The 24536-nt window shown below is 41.3% G+C and overlaps 1 protein-coding gene across 1 annotated transcript in view; it reads right to left on the minus strand.

Annotated features, from left to right (window-relative positions):
- Positions 1 to 16558, minus strand: part of MYBPC1 (myosin binding protein C1) — a 110717-nt gene extending 94159 nt beyond the window's left edge. The window contains exon 1 of the mRNA XM_050709615.1: positions 16407 to 16558. Coding sequence (XP_050565572.1) covers positions 16407 to 16558 — 152 coding nt within the window. The remainder of the gene's footprint in view (positions 1 to 16406) is intronic.
- Positions 16559 to 24536: the final 7978 nt, after the last annotated feature.

A 24536-nucleotide genomic window follows, 5' to 3' on the forward strand; every position in this document is an offset into this window, starting at 1 on the left:
TGTTGTCAAAGTGGCTGTTCCCATTCAGATTGTCACTATCTAAAATCACCTTCAGATCATTCTGTGAAGGTTTTTAACAGAAATGCATTCAATTCCTAGATGTCCTGGAGAGTTCATGCTAGCAGCTTCCTTAACTGGGGCATACCTCAGTTTCCTCTTTGTAAAGTGAGGGCGATAGCCCATTCTTTTGCCTGATAGCTATGGCACTCTAATCTCTGTTGTTACTACAATATATTATTACTGTTTACATTGACTAAAACACTACTGCTGTGTGAATAGATGGAATAAAGGGTATCAAGTTCTAGGGCTGTTATTCTCTTTACCTATTAAATAACTTGTTCTTCACATAACTGCAGTATAATTATAATCACATAATACACTGGACAAATTTGTTTGACATACTAATGGTATAGTTTCCTGTTACATGTAATCCAGTGCAGCTGCAGACTGTTGCTAGCAAGATGGGCCCTTTCTCCCCTCTTTTATCCTTCCTCAGCCAGAAGGTCTTGCATCAGACCTGTTGACTATGCAGGATGAGCCAGTTCAGCTTACTGATCTGAAAGAATCCTACTCATTTGGAGCAGGATATACTTTATTTCTGTTGGTGTAGCTAGCTGCAGCAACACCCTCCAGCAGCCCCATGATAGCTAGGCATGAGGCAACGGGAGCACACAGCCGCAGGCAGGGGAGTGGGACTGTCCCTCTTAGCTACAACCTACACACACATAGTGCTAGGTTTAACGGGAAATTAGACCCTCGTTGTGTCAGAGATCCACCGTTTATAAACATCCGCTTCCTATTCTGGACGATAATTGAGATACGCGTGAAATACTGCATATTGATTTCTTAATTCCAATAACATCTGTTGTGCAGAGATAAGTTTTCTTTAGCTTATCTGACTCTTTCTTCCTTTGTTTCGGATAAAATAAATCAAATTCCTTTCAGCCTTCAGTGAACTACTGAGGGGTCTCTCAGATGCACTGAGAGTGGGCATGGGCTGCCTGACACATAACTGCAAAGGCAACACCATCCACTGGGAGCACAGAGCAAACATGCAATAATTAGCTACAAACCTCCACTTTAATAGCAGGAGTCCTTGTCCTTCTCACTAAGAAATTAGTTTTATTTTATTTTATTTTATTTTTGTCATTTGTTCTGCAAGCCTAATCAGGCCTTATAACTTTATGGCTACCCTTGAACTCATCAGATGCTGTAGGTTTACCTTCTTCCTCTGAACAATATGCAATGAAAGGAATTGCGTATTCCCTCTCTCAGCTAACAAATATAATCTTTTACATAACATACTTAATATGTCTGAATTCCAGGAACATACTCACACCACCCTCGCTTCATTTAGGAACAAGTATTGGCTGTAACAGGAATACAGTGCTGGTTTCTGTTAATATTTCCAAAGTCACTGTAACCTCCAGTCACTCCAAGTCAGCACTGGGCTGGAAATTAATGATGTCTTTTAATTGAGTGATGAGTAGATTTTCTTGGGGAAAACCCTGTGTGTGGAGGATTTTGGTTTGAATTTTCTGGAAAACATCCAGCATGAACTTTAAAGATTGGCTGTAAATCAAAACATTACATGAAGGGGTAAGATTAAATATTAAAAAAACTGTTAAAATCACTTAACAAGGACTTACTGCATTAATTAAGATGAAAAGTCTGAAGAAAGTAGGCTAGTGAGAATATGTTATATATAAAGGAACAAACAGAGACAAGTCGTGAGATTTGCAGCTTCAGTGAGGTATTGGGTTGAAGAACAGGATCCCAGAGATATAGCTTTCAGTCCTCGTCCTTGGCTCTAAGGAATAGCCTTCGTTCTGGATCTGTGAACCCTGGAAGAGGAATCCCATGTGAATATATTTCTCTTTTGCCATGGACTGCACATACAGAGTTCAGGACAAATACCTCTTGTTTTGACTTTTTGGGTGAGATCCCTTGTGTTTAAATTTTAGTAAGCACAGAGACATTTTCTGTACCTGAACTCATTTTTCCAGACTTGCAGACAGTAGAGGTCTAGCCACTGGGCTCAGTTCAGATGCTTAAACAGACCCATGTGAGAGTGCCCTCTGGTATTCCTTTTAGCATCCCATTGCCCCTGCAGAACATCTGGGCCATCAGTAGGTTTGCTGTCATACCCACCTATTCCATATGACTGTTTTAGTAACTTCAAGCACCTCTGATGGCACTAGGCACATATGTTTAGGGAGCTGAACTAAGCCCTTAACAAATGGGGTTTAGAGGGCAATGCTGAAGTGAATTTAGAAAAAGATGTCTCACATCTTGTATTTTACTGGTGACATCCATTATAATGACCAGCCCACATAATATCTCCACTCTAGATATCCAGAGAGCCCTGATAGGTATCTCCACTCTAGATATCCAGAGAGATTAGTGATTACGAAAGACCACTTGGCTCTTGGATGCCCAAAAGCGGGCTCTCTCCTGTTCCTTTCCTCTTCCACAGACTGCTCCCCTCTGCTGCCTCACATGCAGCAAGCCCCAGGGCTGGTGGGGCTGCTCCCTTGTGGCCACAGTAGATCAGTTTGGCCTTTCACCCTGCTGGTGGCTGTGCACCCACAGAACTACATGTTGTCCAAAGTCTTTCATTTATGCACATATGAGCCATCCAGATGTGTCTCTTCTCCCAACACCTCCTCTTGGTTGGCAACGCAATGCATCTCGGTGCACAGACATTACTGCCTGGGTTCTGACGAGTCATTTCTCGGTGGAAAAATGATGTTTAGGGCCCTTTTTTTTTTTTTTTTTTAGTTTAGCATAAGTTCTACTGTATTTTTTTTTTAAGTTGGTATTGCAGGCACTCATTTATGGGAAAAATTCTTCATCCAAAAATAGACCCTTCTTGCTCAAGTTAGAGCCTGAGGCTTAAGGCATTAGCAGCCTGGAACCACAACAATACAAACATTTGAGAAGCCCAAATGGGGCTGAATGGCATTTGTGCACTATGTTGTCACTGTTTTGTTATTGCCAGTTCAATAATCCTCATGGGATTGCTTTCTCGGGACTTTTCTCCTGCATATTAACTGCATAAGCAGGAAGAATATGTGCCATCTGTTGGCATTCAAATTAAGTACGATTTATTTATTTTTTTGAGCACTCAGCATAAAAAAGACATGGACCTGTTAGAGTGGGACCAGAGGAGGGCCACAAAGATGAGAAGCTGGAGCATGTCTCCTATGAAGACAGGCTGAGGGAGTTGGGGTTGTCCAGCCTGGAGAAGAGAAGGCTCCGGGGAAACCTTATAGTGACCTTCCAGTACCTAAAGGGGGTTACAGAAAAGCTGGGGAGGGACTCTGTGTCAGGGATTGTAGTGATAGGACAGGGGGTAATGGCTTTAAACTAGAAGAAGGTAGGTTTAGATTACACATTAGGAAGAAATTCTTTAGCATGAGGATGGTGAGGCACTGGAACAGGCTGCCCAGAGAAGCTGTGGATGCCCCACCCCTGGAGGTGTTCAAGGCCAGGCTGGATGGGGCTTTGGGCAACCTGGGCTGGTGGGAGGTGTCCCTGCCCATGGCAGGGGGTTGGAACTGGGTGGTCTTTAAGGTTCAACGTAAACCATTCTGTGATGCTAAGTGAAATAAATAAATAAATAAATAAATAAGCAAGCAAGCTTTGTGGCTTGCAAAATATCTGAAATATCATTTATATGGTTGAAAATACTTTTTTGTATGAACTTCTCAGGCAGCCAGTGGCAGTCCATCCCTTGCCCTGCCCAGAAGGAACCAGCCATGGTCCCAGACTGTCAGTCACAACGCTTCTTCCTCTTGAGATTCACACCCTGAATTGTTCCTGCAGGCATTTTGGCCAAGTCAGCTGGATGGTACTCAACACCCCCTCTACTACTGCCTTCTCACAGGTATGGGTAGCAGTTCAAGCAGTTACTATCTCTGCGGGTTTCTTCTCACCTTCCTTTGGCAGCTTCAGCAGTGCTTGCAGTTAATAACACTAGCTGCACTCTGAAGTGGACCAGGAGCACTACTATCATCTTCCATTGCATATTCTCGTCTTTGCAATGACAACCTTTGGCTGTCCAATATTTAGGAGCACCTGAAAATGATCACTTCTTAAACCCTCCTACTAGTTTAATCAACTTCCACCTGGCTAACATGTCCAGGGTCTTGCAGGGTGTTCCAGGAGAGGCTATTAAGTCTCTCCTTCATATTCCAGCTCACTCTTATCTCCTGTCTCAAATCTCTGTCCCTCTCTTGTTTCTTTTGTTAGTGTTCTGCAATTATTGTCTGTCATGTGCTTTTGCCAAGGATCAAGCTGCAGAGAACTATAAAAATAGAGGGGGAAAAAAACACAAACTATCAGATTTCTGCAATGTCAAAAGGATCAGCCAGTAGGTTGTGTATAGCACTATCATTTTTCCCTGGCATTAAAGCTTATGAATAGGGATAAATGTCACATAATTTCCTGAATATGTTTTTGCCAGGTTAGAAAAAAAAATAAAGAGAGAATTTAAAGATGTCTACTAAGTACAATTTTTAAACTTTAGTCTAGTTTTAAGAAACCCAATGTTGTTGAAGGGAGCTGCTGTCTACGCAGTGCTGTCAAAGTCATAATAATCCAAATACAGGCTTAAGAACCTGAATGCAGGTGCCTAGATTTTAACGTACTGGTCTTACTTTACTAAAACTGAACAGGTACACAAACAGAGTTCATAATGTTTAATTAAGAATACACAGACCTGAATTTCTAATCCCATACTTGGTTTAAGCAACCCCACACTTGGTTTAAGCAAGCCAGTCTCTCTCTGCTTTAGCTTTCATATTTAAGGAATTAAGATAAAAGAATGAGGTTTTCCACTCCCTTTGCAAGTGACAATTAAAACCATTTAACTGGCACAAGTCCACCCCCAGCTTTGTGGTCACTTAAAGCTACTTAGCCCACCAAGTAGAGTGGAGATGATATCCTCAGGAATTGAGCTAAACATACAATGGATAAGAAGCTTAAAATCCCATGTGTCTTCTCCCTGTTGCCATGCAGTTCTGTGGCACATCACACAGGTCAATGTGTATCCTAAATTTGCTAAAGCAAATCTGCTAAAGCTCTATTGGCCTGTGTCTATTGTTCTAACTCAAATACAAAGAGAGAAGGTGAACAACATGGACTGTATATTAAGAACATTCTGAATTCCTCCCCATGTAGATTTTTCCCCAAGAATTTCTGATCTTTTGGAGTTGTATAAATCTCAGGATAAGACAGTTTGGTAAGATACTCTGAAATTTGTAAGAAAGCTAGTGTCACACACATAGAGGAATTAGTGATATCAGGGCAATAAGAATTTAAGGAAGAATTTGAACACGAAGAAGACAGTGTTATACAACTAACAGGTAATTCTGTTTCTCAAGAAGCCTCAGAAAAAGGAGTAGTGAAAGAAAATGTTTGCATGTTGTGATAGGTAGGACGAAAGAGCTACAGATAAAGAAAGTTAACGTTGGATTATGGCACTTTCACAGCTCAGAGGGTAAGAACACGAAATGTAATTTGCCATGGTGAAGAAGGAGGAGGCAGTGAAGAGATTCAAAGTGATGTAAAGTACCTGAGTGGGCTGATTCAAGGTTGTTACGTGAGACTAAAGCACAAAGGGAAATTTAGTCTGAAGATGATGTGAACAACTGAATAACTGAAATAGTTGTAGTGTAGGTCACAATGAGGCCAAGCAATACTTTAGATTAACCACACTCTTTCATGATGTTCTGGTGTGCAATCCTATCTGCACAAAACCATTCTGTGCCCCAAGTACTTCTCCCACAGAACTTAGTGTCCTTTGACACGGTTGCTGGGTGGGGATGAATGCGGAGACCTCTGGGAAAACGTAAAAATCCATCATTCCCTAAAGAAAAGTATTACCCTCTAGGCAAGGGTGTCATGTCCTAGCACTTGCAGAGAGTAGGGAGGAGGTGTCCAGCTCTTGATCCTTGCACAGGCAGAAAGGTTTCTGTCAGAATAATTCCAGCTGGTCCTGAAGCTGCCCATTTCCCTAGAAGTCAAAATAGTCTCATCCACAAGCTAAGACCCCCAGGGTATATCAGTTGTCAGGTTTCAAGACGTAAAGGAATATCCAACTGCCCATGTTTGGAAAGAGACTGACTTAGACAGGATTTTAACCCTCTCTCTGTAGGATCTCATGCTAGCAAACACTGCAGACTGAATGTGATATGATGCAAGTTCTGCATTCTCACACAGGGAGTTTCTAATCCTGTCTTAGACACTAAATTGCCCTTCCTGCCCTTAGCCTTTTGCATGGAAAAACTGACTAACTTACTGAGAAAAGGTCCCCTGTAAATAAAACTAGCCTTTCATTTTGTTGCTACTTAGTAAAGGGTGCTATCAGGGGACAGAAATCTCCCACCAAGTTACAATTTTACTTACTCAGCAAGTGAGAGTACATCAAAGAGCAAAGTGCACTTGGTGGAGGTGACTGGGGGAACAAAATGTGCCTTCTCTCTCCTTTAATATCAACTTAATATCTAAAATTATAGGAATTCCCATCTGGGATGCCCTTTGGACAGTTGCATATATTTCTCAGATTACACGTACTGAGTTGTTTAACAGGTCACACATGCCATTTGATAAAATCTCACAATGCTGAGAACTGAGCGATATTTTTTCAAAAAATGTATAGTTCTAGATTTTCTACTTAGCAAATATTATGGAGTTGTGGCTTTAGAATTTCCCAGATTTAATTTGCTATATGCTGTTCTGGTATTGATGGAACCCATCATGGTCATTTTTTACAGTTTCCTTCCTCTGCTTTTTTTAGAAGTTAAAAATCTCCATCTTGGAATCCTCTATACTCTGTGCCCAGTCCACCACTTTAATCCTGTTCACTTGCCTTACTTTCCAAATCTATCCACATTTCTTTTTCACACTGTTATAGCCAGTGAAGTTTCTGGAAGAAGGCACAGGAGGACACATCTTTAAGTCAGGGGGCCCTTCAGCCTCGTTGTTCCTGCTACCAGCAGAGGTGCACGTCTCGAAGTACGTTCCACAGTGAGCACTGTGTGGCAGATACAGTCTGATCATTAGCAGAAGCTACTTGACTGATGAGGCTGACGGTGTCAAACCCAGATTAAGAGGTTTAAATCTACCAACATCCCTTCTAGGGGATGTAGCTCCTTTCTTGAGATCTGTCACTGAGGCATATTTTGGCTCAACTTTTCTAGACACCTCCTCTTCACTGACATTGCTTTCCTCACTGGAGGTATCACGGAGGTTGTATTGCACTGGCAGTATCCCTTGGCACAGAGTCAGTCTGACTCATCTTCCATTTCATTACAGGGCCTGAAAACAGCTGCAGCTGTCAGAGGTTTGCAGTTACTTTGAAACATTATGATAAAACTATACTTACTAAATTATTTTATTAAACACAGCCTCCATGTTATCAGAAAAAAAAAAAGGCATAAAAAATGAAGTCTCTTGCAATGTGTTAAGGTCATGGTTCCCCATATTTGCTTGACTTTGAGCAATTGCACCGTAATCAGTAATTGCAAACCAAAAGTGAATACCCAGTTACAGGGTGAAGAGAAAAACAACTCAGACAAAATATAACAGTAGAACAGCAAAATATAATACAGCATAATGTAATGTATAGTATAATGTGGCCATCTACAACTGAATATTTTGCTATTACTTGAACATGTTTTAACTGTACACTGGGAGTGTTTCAAGAGTGTACTATTTTTTCCTTTAATTTATCATTTCCTTTTAAGGGGACAATGACAAACAACAATTCCTACCTTCTGCATAATTCCTGGAAGCCTTAATATCTTTCTTTTATGTACAGTGAATGAAAGTTTTCATATGCGTATACATTACAGATAAGTACATGAAAACTGCACTCCAAGAAATGCTGAAGAAGTCCATTTATTAAAAGAGACCCATGTATAATATCAGTCGCTAGCAAACATATAAGTGTATGAACTTGGCTTGCAAGAATGGGTCCTGCTAGCATTAGCAGGCTTTGCTGTGGTAGCCAGGAACACAACACAGGCTGCAAAACCCACACAAGAGGTTGAATAGATATTTGGATGGGCTTTGCAGGCTGTACAGAGCTCCATGATATTGTGACTACCACAATCAGCCCTTGAATTAGTTTTCTTAAAACTGCAGACCCAACAGGGTATATACATCCTTGAATATATGGTGGTTCACCTCTAACTTCTGTTTCTAAACTCTCCTGGGAATAGTCTTGAATCTATTTCTACCATTCCAGGCAGATTTTTTTTTTTTTTTTAAAGAAGACAGATATACTTTCAAAGCTAGAAGACAGATTATGCCTTCTTAAGAATTAATTTTAAAAATATTTTTGAATCAAAGCGCACTCTTTAAAGTTAACTGCATTTATCATGTGCAATTATTTACACGATTTCAAACTAAGGTAACAATTCTGGATCAAACACATCTTTCTGTAAAAGAACATTTCCCTTACAAAATTATGAGAGGCATTACAACAATATAACAAGTATTTGCCGGAGCATTCAAAGTTTCCTATTTAATTTCAGTGATTTAATATATTCTCCTGCCAAGGAGAATCCTGTCATTCAAGCCGAGCCTTGGGCTGTTTTTCTTTCTGAAGTTTAATACAGAAACTAGTTCTCACCTTTTTTTTTCCTAAGCCATTTTCCATAAAATCAAATGGATTTTCAAGATACCCATTACAGTGAGGGGGGTAAGACGGCATTTTTTAAAAGAGGTCTGAGAAAAAACAACTTAGTTTACTGTATCCTCTCTGAGATGGAATTGACTGTAATTTTCAAAAATGAATATTCCTTAGAGGCAAATAAATACAGTCTTCTGCTGATGGTCAGGACCAGCACAAGCAAGGTGAAACTGGCTGGAATCAAGAGGTAAGAACGTATGGAAAGTTTCTATCATCCTAGCAGTATGAAAAGGTAAGTGGCACAAGAAATAAGTAAACCAAGCTAGAGGTTCAGAGCAATACTGTTGTCTCTTGGAGTAAGATGTGCAGACAGCAAGTTGACATTTACGTTGTTTCAGAGTAATATATCAGAAGGAAAACAAGCAGTTGCTGTTCCTGATGACGTCAAGGTGATGGCATGATTGAAGTCTTCATACTGTCCCTGGAATTGCAAGGCAGGAGGCACTTGCTCTCTGGGCAGCTCTAGGCAAGGGCTGCTACTTGCATAGTAGCCACTGTACTCTTAGAAATGGAGTAATCAGAGGCAATATATCTGAAGTCAGATTAAATAGGAATAGATTCAAAATACCCCTTGGCATTCTTGCATTCCGTTTTAAAGGTCTTTAATTTTCTTTTATCTCTGTATTCCCCACTGCTGGCCATAGCCTGAGCTCTGGAGGAAGGATAGCTATTTCTGGCCTCCCTGCTAGAAGCCAAAAGCACACACCATGCCAAAAACACAAGATCAACTATTCCATGAGAGGTTTCATGGTAACTCCCATCAAGAGGCTCTGATAAGGTTTGAATAAGCACTGCAACTTTGGCACTTACGTAAACTAGACACTTCTCTTGCTGTCTAATTCACGCTGAATATCTACACAGAGAAATGAGAAACCTTCTCCACTCAGCACAGGCAGTTGTGTCCATGAATTCAGACAGCAGACTTTAACTGGGTGAACTTGGAGCTGGTGAGTAAGAAGCAGACAGGCGATGGTTGGCTCCGTCCCCTCCCCACTATCTGCCACACACAGTGGCTAAGCTAGCATGAGAAAGAAGATTAGTAACAAATTACTCCCCTCTTCTCTGTAACACCTGGGAGCAAGGATGATGCAAGAAGGAACCTCCTGCATGGAGGTTTGCCTCCAGCTTAGACTGCCACCTCTCTCCTGTCCCAGCCCAGCTTAGGTGCCATCAGTTCCCCAGAGCTCTGCCCTGCAATTACAGTACCATCCACTTACATCAGAAGAAGGGAAAGGGAGAAAAAGGATGGAAACTCTTACATTACACAGGCACTGGGAAATCGGAAAAGACTTTTTGCTGCTCTGAGGAGGACAACAGCACAGCATGGCACTGGCACAGGAAGATGACAACAATAGGAGACTTTGAACACATCAGCTCTAATTCTAATAATGAAGAAAAGAAGCCAAAGCTCTTACAAAAGAGGTGATATCAATTATTCTCGCAACCCTAACATTTCTAAACATACCCACATGAATGCTTAATTTCTGTAAATTTCAAAACCTGGAAAAGATACGAAGCAAAATAAATGATTCAATCCTTAAAAAGACTAGAGAGAGAACTGGGTAACTCTAGCTCTGGCAACCTGACTTCAGTTCCAGGTAAAATATTAGCAAAACCTGAGAGGAGCACCTATTTTTAGATGGACAGGGCAGACAAACCTATTGGCTTAAAGCCATGAGGGATTTGTAAATCAGACAATGCCAAAGAAATCTGATAGGCTTTTTAATGTGGAATCTGAGTGGGTGTTGTGTTTTTTTGTTGTTGTTTTTTGTTTTTCTAAAAGACCTGTGCCATATGGAAACAGCTTAAATAATGCCTAGACAAGAATTCAATAAAGGGACTAGCAAGAACTCCACATGCATACTGTGTCCTTACAGAGAGTCCTTGTACTTCCTTAAATAGTCTCCTTTTACCTAGGTGCTTTCTTTACAATAAGACAAAATGGGTTTTACTCGAAATAATTCAGCAAATAAACACAGAGGCCACAGACAGCAGACTCTCCCACTCTCCCAGCATTTCTCTTTCTGTCTTACTCCTCTCTTACTTTCCCTCTCTCACACACTCTTGCATATAAACACATACCTTCATGCTTATCCTGACAGAAAAGTGTTAGTAGTTTTTTTGAGATGCTGGCTGCAGGCTGTTGAGACCAGCTACAGTAAAGGTTGACATTTACAAGAACTTGGGATAAAGAGAAGCTCAGTGTTCAGAGTCTCAAGAGATGGAATCAATGTATAATTTACTAAGGAATTACACCCAGAGGATACAATGGTCATACCAAACTTTTTGTTAAGATAAACGCACAACATTACTGAAGTGACTCAGAATTAAGTCAGGACAGCCTCTGCTCTTCTCTGTATGGGAGGGGATCAGAAGGAAGCATTTCCTAGTAAAATCAGGCATTGTGTGCGTGACTCTGCGTATGCTTGATCAGAGATAAGGTAAGTTTGGTTTCCTTTTCCTTTTGCATGGGTTTTGAATTCAAAATGAGAAACAGACATGATTCTTCTTGCGTGGGATCAAAAGAAATTCTTCTTTCTTTTCCTAAGCCAATAAAGCAATGGAATGGCATGGTAATGCCTTCTCTCTCTCTCTCTCTCTTTTTTTTTTTTTTTTTGGAATTCATATTGGAAGTTATTAAAACCACTTTGATTTTTCTTGCAGTTCTAGAGGAGAATGCATTAGAAGCTGCATGCCAGGAAAATTCAATCGAAAAGGAATGCACTGGCCTCAGCTGCCACCATAGCTCACCCGTGGGCCTGCTAGTTTCCCCCACCCCACTCTCCTCAAACAAAGCTTTATCTGTGTGGTACAGCTTGGTGCCTCACACAAAGCCATGAGGACAGCAGGCCTCCAGGAGGTTACCCTTCTTTCTGAGGTGCTCTGCTTTGCTTTCGCTTTACAAGGTAATTACACCTGCATTATTGAGGTGCAAGACATTTTAATAAGTATTTCTGAACAATTGAGTTTCTCGTATATCTGTGCTTTCTTTGACACAACTTATCTGCTCTAGTATTTTTGCCCAGAGAGAGTCTGAGAGCTTGATATATTTCTCTAGGATTTCTGGATACCTCTAAAGGCTAGACGGGTGAAACCACGGACAGAGTTACCAGAGAATGGCCATGCTGGTGTTACAGCGAGTATACTCATGTCTCCACGGGCATACACAGTCGATCCAGACAGAAAGGTTACTGAAATTCTAGGAAACCCCTTGAACTGTCATCATTGCTTATGAATTTGTATACAGAAATCTAATACATAGAGACTGTCTGATTAGAAATAATTCTGTGCTTAATCTCTGCCTATCAATTTCTTTGCCCTTTATGAAAGAAGAAAAAAAAAATCACAGGAAAAGGTTCCAAAAATTACTCTGTCTGCCACAGAGAATCGAATCCCCACCAGCACCTGCAAAATGTATGCAGTGACTTATCACACCAGTTGCTTCTATGAACGCTGTAGAGAGCTGCAGAAAACCCTTGGGATGGGTCCTCTTGGGAGCTCTTCCATCTGGTTGCCTCATGTAACAGTGTTACTTTATTGCAGACAATCCTGTGCAAAATCAGCTTTAATGACTCTCTATAGGAACAGCTATGCTGACTAGAGCAAATGTTTGCAGGATGGTGCCCTCTGTCTTGTATTTAATGCAGAACCACAGTGTGAGCAGCTGTCACAGCTGTAACAGATGTAATGGTACGTGAAGGAAAGTTCATGTCCTCTGCCCTGGTGTGAATATAAATTGCTTTCTTTGCTTAGCAGTTTCAGTGCAGGACTTGCAACACGGTAAAAATTGGAAGTGACAGTTCAGGCTAGAGGCTGTGGTGGACATTGAATAGTTCTTCCAGATGGAAACTTTATTCCAGAAACTGGTAGCGAAGCCAAAACAATAGTAAGCTGGCAAAAAAAAAGTGTAGTATTTCCCTGTTCTAGGAAATCTTACAAGTACTCAGTTAAGAATAACCATGAACCACACAGGTATATTGCATTTTACCTCTCCACCAAGGTTTGCTTAGTAATTTCTGAGCAGCAGACTCCTTCATTGTCGGTACATTGTCATTTGCAGAGCCCAATGATGGAAATTAAATTGCCAAATTCAAGTAAGATCAAGTTGCTTTCTTAGCTGCAGCCTAGCAATACCTTCCCTAAATAACTAAGCCTTCACCCCAGACTGATTCCCAACCATTCTTAAGTAGTCAGAGCCCTGCCAGGCTTAAGAGAGCCTTCTCTTACATGTATCACACAGCTGAGTAGAGCAGGGCCTGAGTGTATTTTGAGCAAGGAACCACAACTGTGTGAATATTCATTTCTCCAGCCTATGATCTGAGACCCAAATTGGTATCAAAGGTGTCTCACAAGACCTATGTTCATATAATTACATCCTTACATCTGGTCCAAATAAAAATCCCTATATATGTGTACACATATTCCAGTGACTGCTTAAAAAATCACCAATTAGTTTCTAGAGGTCTCCTCAGAATTATATTTCAGTTTTCTTGGGCTGGATTTCATTTCATTTCAAACAAGTCAGCTACACTAGTAACTAATTACAGTCTTTTCATATTTTTGGCACTTTTTCTCTAGTACCTAGAGAGGTTTCAATGGTTACTGACAGCTCCTGTCCAGAAATACTTTATTACTCCTATAACGTACTCATGACAGGAAATGCTACAAAATAAAATTGTAAGAAAATAGAGCTGAAAAAAATCTTAAAGGATGATTTCCTGCATCTCCTATGCTAAAGCAAGATCACCTACCCTAGTATTATTCCTATTATTTTCTTTCTAAACTGACCATAAAATCCTCCAATGGTGAAGAATGTATGCCCTCCTTGAAGATGTATTGCATTGCTTCATTGCCCTCACACTCCCACCATTTTTCTAATGTCTCAGTTAAATCTTCTGTGCTAACATACCTGGAAACATGGTGGTAAATTTTGATTTATAAGTGGCAGATATAATGGTTTCAGGGAAAACTTAAGGAGGAACTATGAAAGAAGGTGACTAATGCAATTTTTACTTCATCTCAGTATTTGTGAAATACCTTTTATATATATTTTTACAACTAGAGAAAAGACCTGAAAACCTTCACAAAGGATTATTTTTAATGATTTAATTATGAGGTTTGAATAATCTCAATAAGTTGTGTTGCACAAGGAAATAAAAAAGAAACTCATGAGTTTTCTTATATAAGTACCATCATCTGTTTTATTCCTGCAGGATTTTCAGCAGTTATTGTTATTACAGATGAGACCTCGGTACTCCTAATAACACCAAATGTTATTTTGGACATCCATTCACATAATACTTTTGTAAGAAAGAGCTATGCCAGATTACCAGTGGGATGTGATTTGATATGAGTTACTTATCAAGAACTGACATCAGTGTTTCTATTTTTATTGCTGAAAAATTTCTGCACAAAGCTATAAAATATTCATGTCTAGCAAGAGGAAACAGATGAGGTGTACCTTACACATAGATATGTGATGCAGTTACTGGAAAAGTAAAAAGCTGATATGTTAGCATTGCTAGTACACCGAGCACTTGTCGTGGATAAAAGACATGCTAAAACTTTGTCCATCCAATGTTGAACATGAACCGATACTATTGAAGGCTGGGCGACAGTGAGACTAGGGGTTTTGGGGAGAGCTGCAGAGAGCGAGCTTGAGCTATTGTTGGAGGAAGGGGACTTGGAATGGAAATGTCAAAGCATGGGAGATGACCAGAGCAGAGGGGAAAGGATGGAGGGAAAGCTGTTAGGAGCAACGTTAACAGTACAGTGAGCCAAGCATACATTAGCCTAAGCTTCTTCATAGAAGTGCCGTAGACATGAGCTCATGGACACAGTTATAACACTGCAAAAATTACTTTATACCAAAAGGAGAATCTTTCCTTGCCACAGATATTTATGTTCCTAAACCTCTGAGCTAAATCTTTTGCAAAACAAAGGAGCACTGTTCGCATCCTATCCATCCTACGTACTGGAAATACATTAAAGCCAAGGTCACCAGACAATAGCTTGTAACGGAGCTCTCAGCTCACTACAAGCAGGAGTTGTCAAGTAGCTAGATGCCTTTTTCCTAAAGAGGAAAGTAGAGCAAGTCTTCAGTCCAGCTGAGTAAAAGAATCATTTAAAGCTAAAGCTTGAATTAGAAACAAAGAACATGAAAGAAAAGCTATTTACCTCATTGTGACCTGACTTATGCTCAGTTACAAAGCAACTCATTCTGATGATCAAATAATTGTTAAGCTTTAAAAAAATGAAGCTTTAGCAAAAAGGATTTAAAGGGGGTTAGTGTTGAATTTTACAGGCCTTGCCAAAGTGTAATCTGAAGTCTTACATTTTTGTTCCCATCTTTAGCGTGCCATAGCTTGAATCATAAAGCTAGCATCTTGGCTGTGGGTCAAGATCAACTGAAGTCACATGCAGGATGAGGTGGTGAAGGTGACATTATTTCTCCTACCTGGCTCAGGGAAAAAAAGTGATGATCTCTGCAACCTGTGAATAATTTAGGCTCATAAATTTGTGACAAAGACTCTCAGGTCCAGTTTTCCACATCTAAATACTCTCTTTACTATCCAGAGTAAGAAAGTGCTAGACAAGACTGGATATAAATTCATCACTGACCTGGGACATACAGTGCTGTGCTCTTTGATCATATGATTGACAACTGGCAAGAGTCTGCATTGTTTCTCTGTTACCTAGTGAGTATATTTGTGAGGTATTAGGAGCATGACAAGTGTCAGTACGGGGCAAGAGAGGAAAAGGGTGAAAAACAAACAGCGATAAACACCCCTATCTAAAAGAGTGCTCCACAGTGAAATTAAGTGGAAGAGTGGCTCAAATGCAACTACCAATTTTTAATACCCCTCAAAATCTCATGGAGTACAAGGGAAGTGGGTCCATAACAAGACTTCACGGCATGCTCATCTCTAATTGGAGCAGCCTGAGCAACACTGCTTTTTGGAATTTGGAATGCTGATTTTGTGACTTCTAGGCCAAACAGTCGTAACCAGAGAATTAATTAACTGGGATCATTCAGATCATGATCTAAGCACTATATGAAGCCCTTGTACATCTCTTTATGAAATATGCTGATGGAATAATCATAACTTCTCCAGAATTGGGAAGGAACTTCAACCCTCCTGCAATGCAGCTGCTACTAAATAGCACTGATGAAGAGGCTATCCTTGCCATCAACCACTGCCAGCATTTCTTGCACCTTTCCCCACAGTCTTGGCATGGGCCAGTGCTGGAAGGAAAAAACAGAAGCAGCCCAGACTAACAGTCTCTATGACACCCATCATGAGAGTTGGTTACAGCATGAAGAGGAGGTCACAACTGCTGACATACAGAAAAAAACAACTGAAAAATAATGCTTGTGCCTGTGCATCCCCAAACTGCAGTGTCTGACCCTGACAGGCTGCCCTGGGAGCCCTGTCAGTGCTGCTGGGGACCTCAGCATCCTGGGGAGACACGAAACACAACTGGATATTTACCATCTCATCTCTTTCCCAAAACATGACCTGAACTAATATCTTGGTGCCTCCAAAACACTTAGTTAACCGGAGCAAACTCCTACTTCTATTTTAGTGTCTGAACAAAAGTCATCAGAAGACATCTGGGGGTTCAGCTCACCACATCCCTGAGACAGAGCATCTCAGTGCAGCCTGGACCTTTTCCCCTCTCAGACACCTTCCTGCTTACAAACCTGGTGCTGGATGAGCTCTCTCCCAGTGGAGGAGGGCAACCAGAGTCTCTCTGGGCCAATGCAGGATCTAGGGGCAGAGCAGTAAAGTGACCATTACTTAAATACTCCTTGGGAATAAAAGTAAACCTGGCAGCTTCTTCACACGTGGGCATTGTGCCCAACTGTAAGCAAATTACTATGTCTCTGCAGTCACTCACACCTCTCACTACCTTGAAATTAAAAATTGATCCTGTCAACCAGGCATAAATCATATCAAAATCTTAAATAGATTTGTTTTCAAAAGGCAATGTGATATGAAAAATATTTTTATGAGATACAGTTCACCTGTCTGCTTCATTCCCTACAGTTAATCAAACCTCAACAATCATATACCATATTAAAGGAGTAAAAGTAGTCTGCAGAGTCCATACTTTTCTTTCTTTCTGTTTCAATCTATACAGCAAATTAAAATATTTACTATATAAGTGCCTGTTTGTGTACACAAACTTCTACAGGCATACACATTCTGCATTCTGCATTATTATTACATAAATGATACAAGCCTACAAAAACTGGAAACCCAAAACCGTAGATGACTAAGATATGCATAAATATATATATATATATCTTCCCCTAAATGTTTAGAACTCTACAGCTTTGCAATAAATGGCATGTTTTGCTGTGTAATGACATAACTTGCAAATTTCTTGAGCTCCTAACTAGCTGATCTACATTTAACTGATTCCATGGGTATCTTCTGTACCAGGGCGTGCCCGGAAGGATTCACATGAGTTTTATGCAATAAAAAATTAAGACTTGCAGACCAATATCCCTGTATGACGAGCTTAATCTACCTTCTCAGGAAGTACTGCAGCATTCCAGGCCTCTGAATAGCTTTGAACAGCTGTTGTTAAAAAAATAACTATGACACAATAGCACAAAGACTTACATCCAGACCCGCTAAAGGTAGTTCAAAGTCTTGGCGGACTGAGAATCTAAAATGAGGACTCCTGTACTTCCAAATTGCTGTAATCCAAGACTCAGGTCGAGAAAATCAAGTCATTTCTTTGTTCCCCAAAACACATCTTTACCTGGTTTCATGCCTAAGAAACTAAGAAAGGGAGATTTTTGCCATTGGAAAATAGGAAATTCAGCTTTCTCATGGTGTTTCTTATTTCCAGTCTTGAAATATCATTAAACATAAGAGCTGTAGGTAACTGTGATCACTTTCAAAGGTGTTCATCTTTCAAGAAGGCTAGTTGTTCATTTTTCTTTCAATTAAAATGAATGGAGAGCTTTGCATGCAACACCTTTCACACCTAATGTTGGAGAGTCAGGTTGCACGGGTATTTGATTTCCAGCCCAGCAAAGGGTGGCAAAAGTCTTAATCTCAACAAAAGGGAAGATTGATGTGGGTTTCCTGGAACACCTGCTGCTGAAGCCATTAATGTTTGGGGCACCGTCCTTCCTACACTGACGTCGGCATGAACCGTCCTCTTGCTTTTCGCAGAAAGAAGATCAGGCCATTACTGAACAAGATTAATAGTAGCAAGTCTGCCATTGATTATATGCTGCTGTCCTCACCATGTCAGAGGGCAAGCCAAGGGGTGAATTACAGCTACCCAGGGACTCCAAAACATGAGAAGAAATCAAACCGATGGATGCACACTGGAAATTAAACCATGCTGTATCTGAGTGAAATCGATTCAGAAAGCAGAAAGGCTTACGTTTCCTGTTACTTACAGCCTGCAACAGCCCAAATCCTGCAGAGCTTTTTCTTTAGAGCTTCTCTTTGGTTACTGTACATAAGGAGGTTCTTACACTACTCACAACTATACTCCTGTAATCTTATTCTAGAGCAAGTGTGGATTTGTCAGAGACCTAAGAGGAAGAAGAATTCTCAAGAGGAGAAGATAATATTAGTATGACAACAATCTGCAATGGAACGGGAGTGGGATGCTTAGCATAACAAGGTGGACAAGAAGGGACCTCACAGACAAGGACATGACCAGACAGCACCTAACTGAGGTGAGCAGAGCAGGGTTGGTGGCAGTAACTAGGTCAGACAGTTCAGTGATGGCCAGACACGTTCATAGAGATGAGGAAGGTCTGAAGTCACATCAAGAAATCAGTCTATGGATTAGGGTGAGCATCTGGATCAGCAAGGTACAAGGCCAGGCAGGGCATGACTGTAGCACAGCTCAGGCAGAACCCGGGAGTTTGGTGCTCAGCTTAAATGCAACTCCCAGATAAAGAGGGGAGCACCTGCTGAGACTTCATTCAGCATCTTCTCAAAATGCTCTATTGGTCTTTTCACAGGACGTGGCATAACCTTTCAGTGACACCAAGTGAAAACCACAGTTTTTCTGCAGGACTGCTCTTAGTGATAAGCTTAGACCTTCCAAGGCCTTTTGAAATGTTTAATCCTGATTCTCATTTGGTTTAACTACTGTGGACTGCTGAAACACTGTAAGGAGCAATTAGTATCTTCTACTGGCCATTCACCATCTCACAGTTGTATCTTTCTGCTTTTGTCTCTGGCTGCAAGCAGCTAACCCATTGTGACAGATGGGTTTATCTCCACTGTGAAGCACATTGCTGTTTGTACAGGAGATGGAGTTTTCCTTACTACTCTGCATCTCTCCAAATGTGCTACTTTTCCAACCACCCCAACTCTACGAGAGTCTGGGTGTTTTTTGAAAAGATTTTAGCCTCAACATTGTTGGGTCCAGACTGGAAACCTAAAATCAAGGGGCTTAAAAACTGGAAGACAAATCAAATAATTCAAATATTATTATTTTTAAGGTATTCTCAAGGTTTTTAAGCCATCTCCTGTGTTTTCTGGATCTCAGCCAGACTAACAGGCTTAGCCAAATCCGTAAGAAATGTCTTCTAATTGTGGTTGAATTCTGCTCTCATGAGGCAAAGAAGTCAGCCTAGACCCTTGGGCCAGTACAAGCTGATAGTATTCCACATAGATTTGCTGAGTTTTCTTTTTGCCCGAAGGAAAAATATTACATGGCTTCACCAGCATTCTGCTTGGAGATCATATCATAATGATTAGCTACATTCCACTTTAAACTATCATTAATATTCCCCATATGTAATGAATGTCTCTAAATCTACAAAGAGATATCATGACAAACTACCAGCTGTCTTTCTTTTTATTTCATTGTGGTTCTTGAACCCTTGGATTAGGTTATGTGTTTCTGGAATGTCAAATAAGGAATTTACTTTTCCATCCATCAGTTTACACTCTGCATGCAGTTTGATGGCATCTTGCTAATACAGCCTGGTTGCACTGTAATTCACCTTATAATCCATTGTATCAACACTGACTGTTCAATGTGCAACTTCCTAACAAGGTGGCTGGTGTTTCTTAGGCGCTATAGTGCTTTGGGAGAGTGGCATTTTAAGATGTTCCCCCTACACCCAGGCTGTCTGACTTGAAGCTCCCTGCTGTCATAATTGGACATGTGGAAATATCTCCCTTTATCAGAAAAAGCAGAAGAAACGCTGCTTTGGCAAAAAGTGCCCATCTGCTCCAGAACTTCCCTTCTTCTCTAGTGCGTCCAGCAACTCAAATCTGGGGTGTGTTGTTGAGTAATATGAAAAAAATTATACTGCCTCCAGGTGTGCCAGTGGAGGGCTGCTTACTGTCTCTTTTGGGCACTTTTAACAAATGGATTGGATTCTGCTAATTATTTTACTTATCTCTTCTGATGCTTCAGGAACACCAGAAAGCTAGACCAGGACAAACTGAGCCTGGCTGTTGGCTGCAAGATGGGCCCAAGGTCTTGACATTCTCCTTCCTGCCTGATTGCTCACCTGCCACGAGCCCACAGACCTTACCTCAAGTATGCTCTTCTAACACTACATATATAGTGGGGATAATGGTGTTTTTTCAGAGCACTGTGAAATCTCCTGGTGAAAGTGGTATAATAAGAGACATGATAAAACTACCATATGTAAGATAGTAACTGTAGTGGTGGCGAGGCACTTTACTCCAGTTTTAAAAATCTAGGCCTCTTTTGAGTAAACCAATGGTAAGTTCACAGGTAACTCTGACAGTTTTTGGTCCAAAAGACACCAGAGGAAATTGACAGTATGCCTCCATGTAAAACAGATAGAAGTTAGATAAAATACGTCAGTGGCAGATTTCAGCAGAATGCCTTACTCAGGTAGGTAGTGACTGCATGTGAAGTGCCACTTGCAGGCCAGTTGGTAACCCAGAGGCACTTCTGGTGGGCATAAAAAAACCAACCAAACAAAAAACAACAACAAAACACCAAGAAAATGCTACATTTGGGCAAGCGCCCTCTGCTGTCACTGTCAAGTGATTTTGTTCATGCTGCCCTGACTCCAGTGTTCCAACTTTTCTGTAGAATATGAGTCCTTAATTGCATTGTCTAATAGAGTATTATTACAGGAAATATTTCAGTCTGAAATACAGCATCTTTGTAAACCTGAATGAAAGCAGAACTGAAAGGCACTGTACAAAAAGAGATTAAAAAAATACAAATTGTGTTTTATGGTCTTAGTGTCCCTCCAGTCCCACAACTGAATCTGTTCATGCAGACAGCAGCAGGAACATGCAAAGCCATTACCCTCAGTTTGTGCACAGATGCAGGAGTCTGCTCCTGTGGATTAGAGAGAGTCTGAGAGTTTGTCTTGACTTTGTTTGTAAAAGAATGTTTTTGAACTAGGAAACCATAAGAATTGCCAATGTCAACAAAACCTAACTAGCGAAGAGCCTGAACAACCAAGTTGGTCTCAAGTGTTATCCCGATACATCAGTGTGTTTGCAGTTGTTCTTCTATTTGGTTGTTTAGATGTTGTCAAGAATGCAGGGGCAGCTCTCATTAACCAAAAAAAAACGTTAATAGATTTGTGTTTGGTAGCCAGGAAACTTTTTTTTTTTTTTTAAACAATCCATGAGGCAGTTTCTTGTAAAAAAGCCCATCACTGTTTGTAGTATTTTCCATTCTTTTTATACTCACCTGGCAATGTACTAATGGAAAACCAGTGCATGCAGCTGTATGATGAGATAGGAGAATATCTCAGCTTGTAAAGGTAGGAATTGGTAACCCAGTGCATCCATCTATGCTTGGCACAGTGGGAAAGTGTGATCCATTTGCCACCAGAACACACGTCTGGTAAGCATCTGAAAGGGTGGAGGTAAGTACTTGATGCATGCCCAAAGTGCTACCGGAGGGAAAAGTTTCACAGAAATCAACTTTGAATTAAAGCAGATCAAATCAAATCAAACCAAAACCTTTCTCTGCTGGAAGCTAAGAACCCCTCCTGCCTTTGTCTGCTGAAAAGGATATATGGCATAGTAAGAGCGAGATGGAGTAAATATAGTATGTAACAATAATAGTCTGGTTCTGTATCCTTCACAGAGTTTGTAAGGCTATCAATTGCAATTCCTACTCACAGGAATTCAGAAGCCTAAATCTGAAAAAAATAGCTTTGTTTATTCTTTTATTCCTCATGTATTCTTCACGTGCAGGGAAGACCAAATGACCATGAGGACTGCAATGCCTGCAAGTTCAGTGTGAAAAGCTGTGTGTTGGTGCCATCTGGTGGGCCTAGAGCCACCCCCACGCCAGAGGCAAAGCTCTTCCGGACAGGCCGTGACCCCACCTAACACCATCCTGGCTCGTAGCATAGGGACCTTCCATCAGGGAATAAGGCTGAAGCTACAGCAAATAAAAAAGAAAAGACACCCTACCTGTGATATGCTTCCTCCATAGGTAGGCTCGCTGAAGCGAACAAGAAATGTGTGCCAGAGAGAGGCACTGGCCCAGAATGAGGGGATGAGCAAGATGATCATCCAAATGCTTAGTCACACTTGCATGAGAGGATTTCTGTCATCCCTTTAAGAGGCACAGTTCGCTCTGGCAGGCTCATGTCCTCAGTAAGTGCTTGAAGCATCAGGAGGCACACACATTACTTCATTACAGGGCACCTAGCTCTGCCTGGGACAGCCTTGAGAGTGGGAGACAGGAGGAGCACAGCTTCCTTCTTAGGCCCTATTCCAGGCCTTAGGCCCCATTCCAGGCTCTTCTGAATCAAGGAAACCTCTTCAAGATGCAGTGTCCAAATCAGAGGTGTGTGCATAAATTAGGCAGGTGGGTGGTCAGAGAGTCTGCTTTCTGGCCCAGTTTGTCTGCTGGGGTGAGGAGGAGGGAGCCAAGAGCAAGATAAAAATGAAGTCAGCAGTGGCAGCAATGGGCCAGTTATCAAGAGTTACACATCTGGGATAAAGCTGCTGTTCCAGGAGCTGCTGCTTTTGTTTCCTCTGGGTACTTGGCACCATCACATCTCGTGTCCAAGCCTTTGCAGACAGGAAGGAGGGGATGGATGCAGAGGCTGAGGATGGGAGGACAGTGCTGGAGGGTAAGAGATGCACGGGGTGTTGTCTTTTCCGGCATCAAACTGACTTACCTGGCTACAAGCACCCATCCTGGTTCTGCTTAGATCTCTGTGTGTAACCTTGGATTTATTCCATGGTGTTACATGACAGACTCATGCAAATATTGAGACTAGTAGCAGTCCAATTTCCTACATTCAATCTTGTGTCTTGTGATATGGCTATGACTTTGCCACCCAGCCATCTCAGCCCTCCATTTTAATGGTAGATGTATCATCCCCAGGTAGATTTATGCACCACCAATTGTGTATTTAACTCCTGGATAACACCATTACTATACATCTCAGAAATGGATATGGCTTTGGTTTGAAGATTTCAAAAAAAAAATTATTTCAAGATTTTCTCAACAAAGAATCCACCACTTCCTTTGGTGTGTTGTTTTGGTAGTTAAACACTCAGAAATAGATACGCCTTACTTCAGACTTCAGTAAGTCTTAGCAATATGAAATTCAACAAAAACAAGTGCTGGATTCTGTACCTGGGAAGGGGCAACCCTAGCTATACATATAGACTGGAGAACAAGAGGCTGGAGATCAGCCCTGCAGTAAAGGGATCTTGGGGTTTTGGTCAACAGCAAGCTGAACATGAGTCAGCAGTGTGCCCTGGCAGCCAAAAGCGCCAACCCTTCCCTGGGGTGCATCAGGCATGGCATTGCTAGCTGGTTGAGGGAAGTGATTGTCCCACTCTGCTATGCACTGGTGTGGTCTCACCTCGAGTACTGTGGGCAGTTTGGGGCGCCACAGTGTAAGAAAGATATAAAACTGTTAGAGAGATGTCTATGGAGATGTTGAATGGTCTGGAGGGCAACACGTACGAGGAGCAGTTGAAGTCACTTGGTTTGTTCAGCCTGGAGCAGACTGACGGGAGGCCTCATGGCGGCCTGCAGCTTCCTCACAAGGGGAGCGGAGGGGCAGGCACTGAGCTCTGCTCTCTGGCGACACCGACAGGACCGGAGGGAACGGCATGGGGCTGGGACAGGGGAGGGTCAGGCTGGGTGTTAGGAAAAGATTCTGCACCCAGAAGGTGGTCGGGCACTGGGACAGGCTCCCCAGGGTGATGATCACAGCACCAAGCCTGCCGCAGTTCAAAGAAGCATTTGGACAATGTTCTCAGATGCATGGTCTGATTTTTTTGCGTGGTCCTTTGGGGACCCAGGAGTTGGACTCGATGATCCTTGTGAGGCCCTTCAACTCGGGATAGACTATGATTCTATATGGTCTTATTATGCTTTTGCTTATGATTGAACCTGTTTTTGCTAGTTTAAAGACTTGCTAACAGACAAGAATATTTTCTGTATGTGTGCCCAATGTTGGTTTATTGTACAGTTAAATATCCTGCTGTATAGTCACAGAACTACTGTAGGAACTTCCGAAATCTCTCCAGGTACTTAATTTGGGGAGGTACTTATATTTATATATATATATTTTTTCAAATAAATCTTTTTCTAACACTGCCAGTCCACATGGTTATTCCTGTGACTGAAATCAGTCCTCTCCATTGTGTGCACTGTAGCCTTTATCTTTCTTCCCTTCCAATAGTATCCACATACCTAAGCTCTTTGGTTCCTACCTACCACATATCTGCAATCACAAGCTGAGAAAGGCAGACCCTGACGTTCCCTTGTTTTTATTTTTTATTTATTTTTATTTATTTTTATTTTTTTGATTCTCCCACTAGGTTTCTGGCTCGTACTGTTCTCTTTCCTCAGCTTTACT

Source organism: Cygnus atratus, chromosome 1 (genome assembly GCF_013377495.2).
Source record: "Cygnus atratus isolate AKBS03 ecotype Queensland, Australia chromosome 1, CAtr_DNAZoo_HiC_assembly, whole genome shotgun sequence".
Lineage (NCBI taxonomy): Eukaryota > Metazoa > Chordata > Aves > Anseriformes > Anatidae > Cygnus > Cygnus atratus.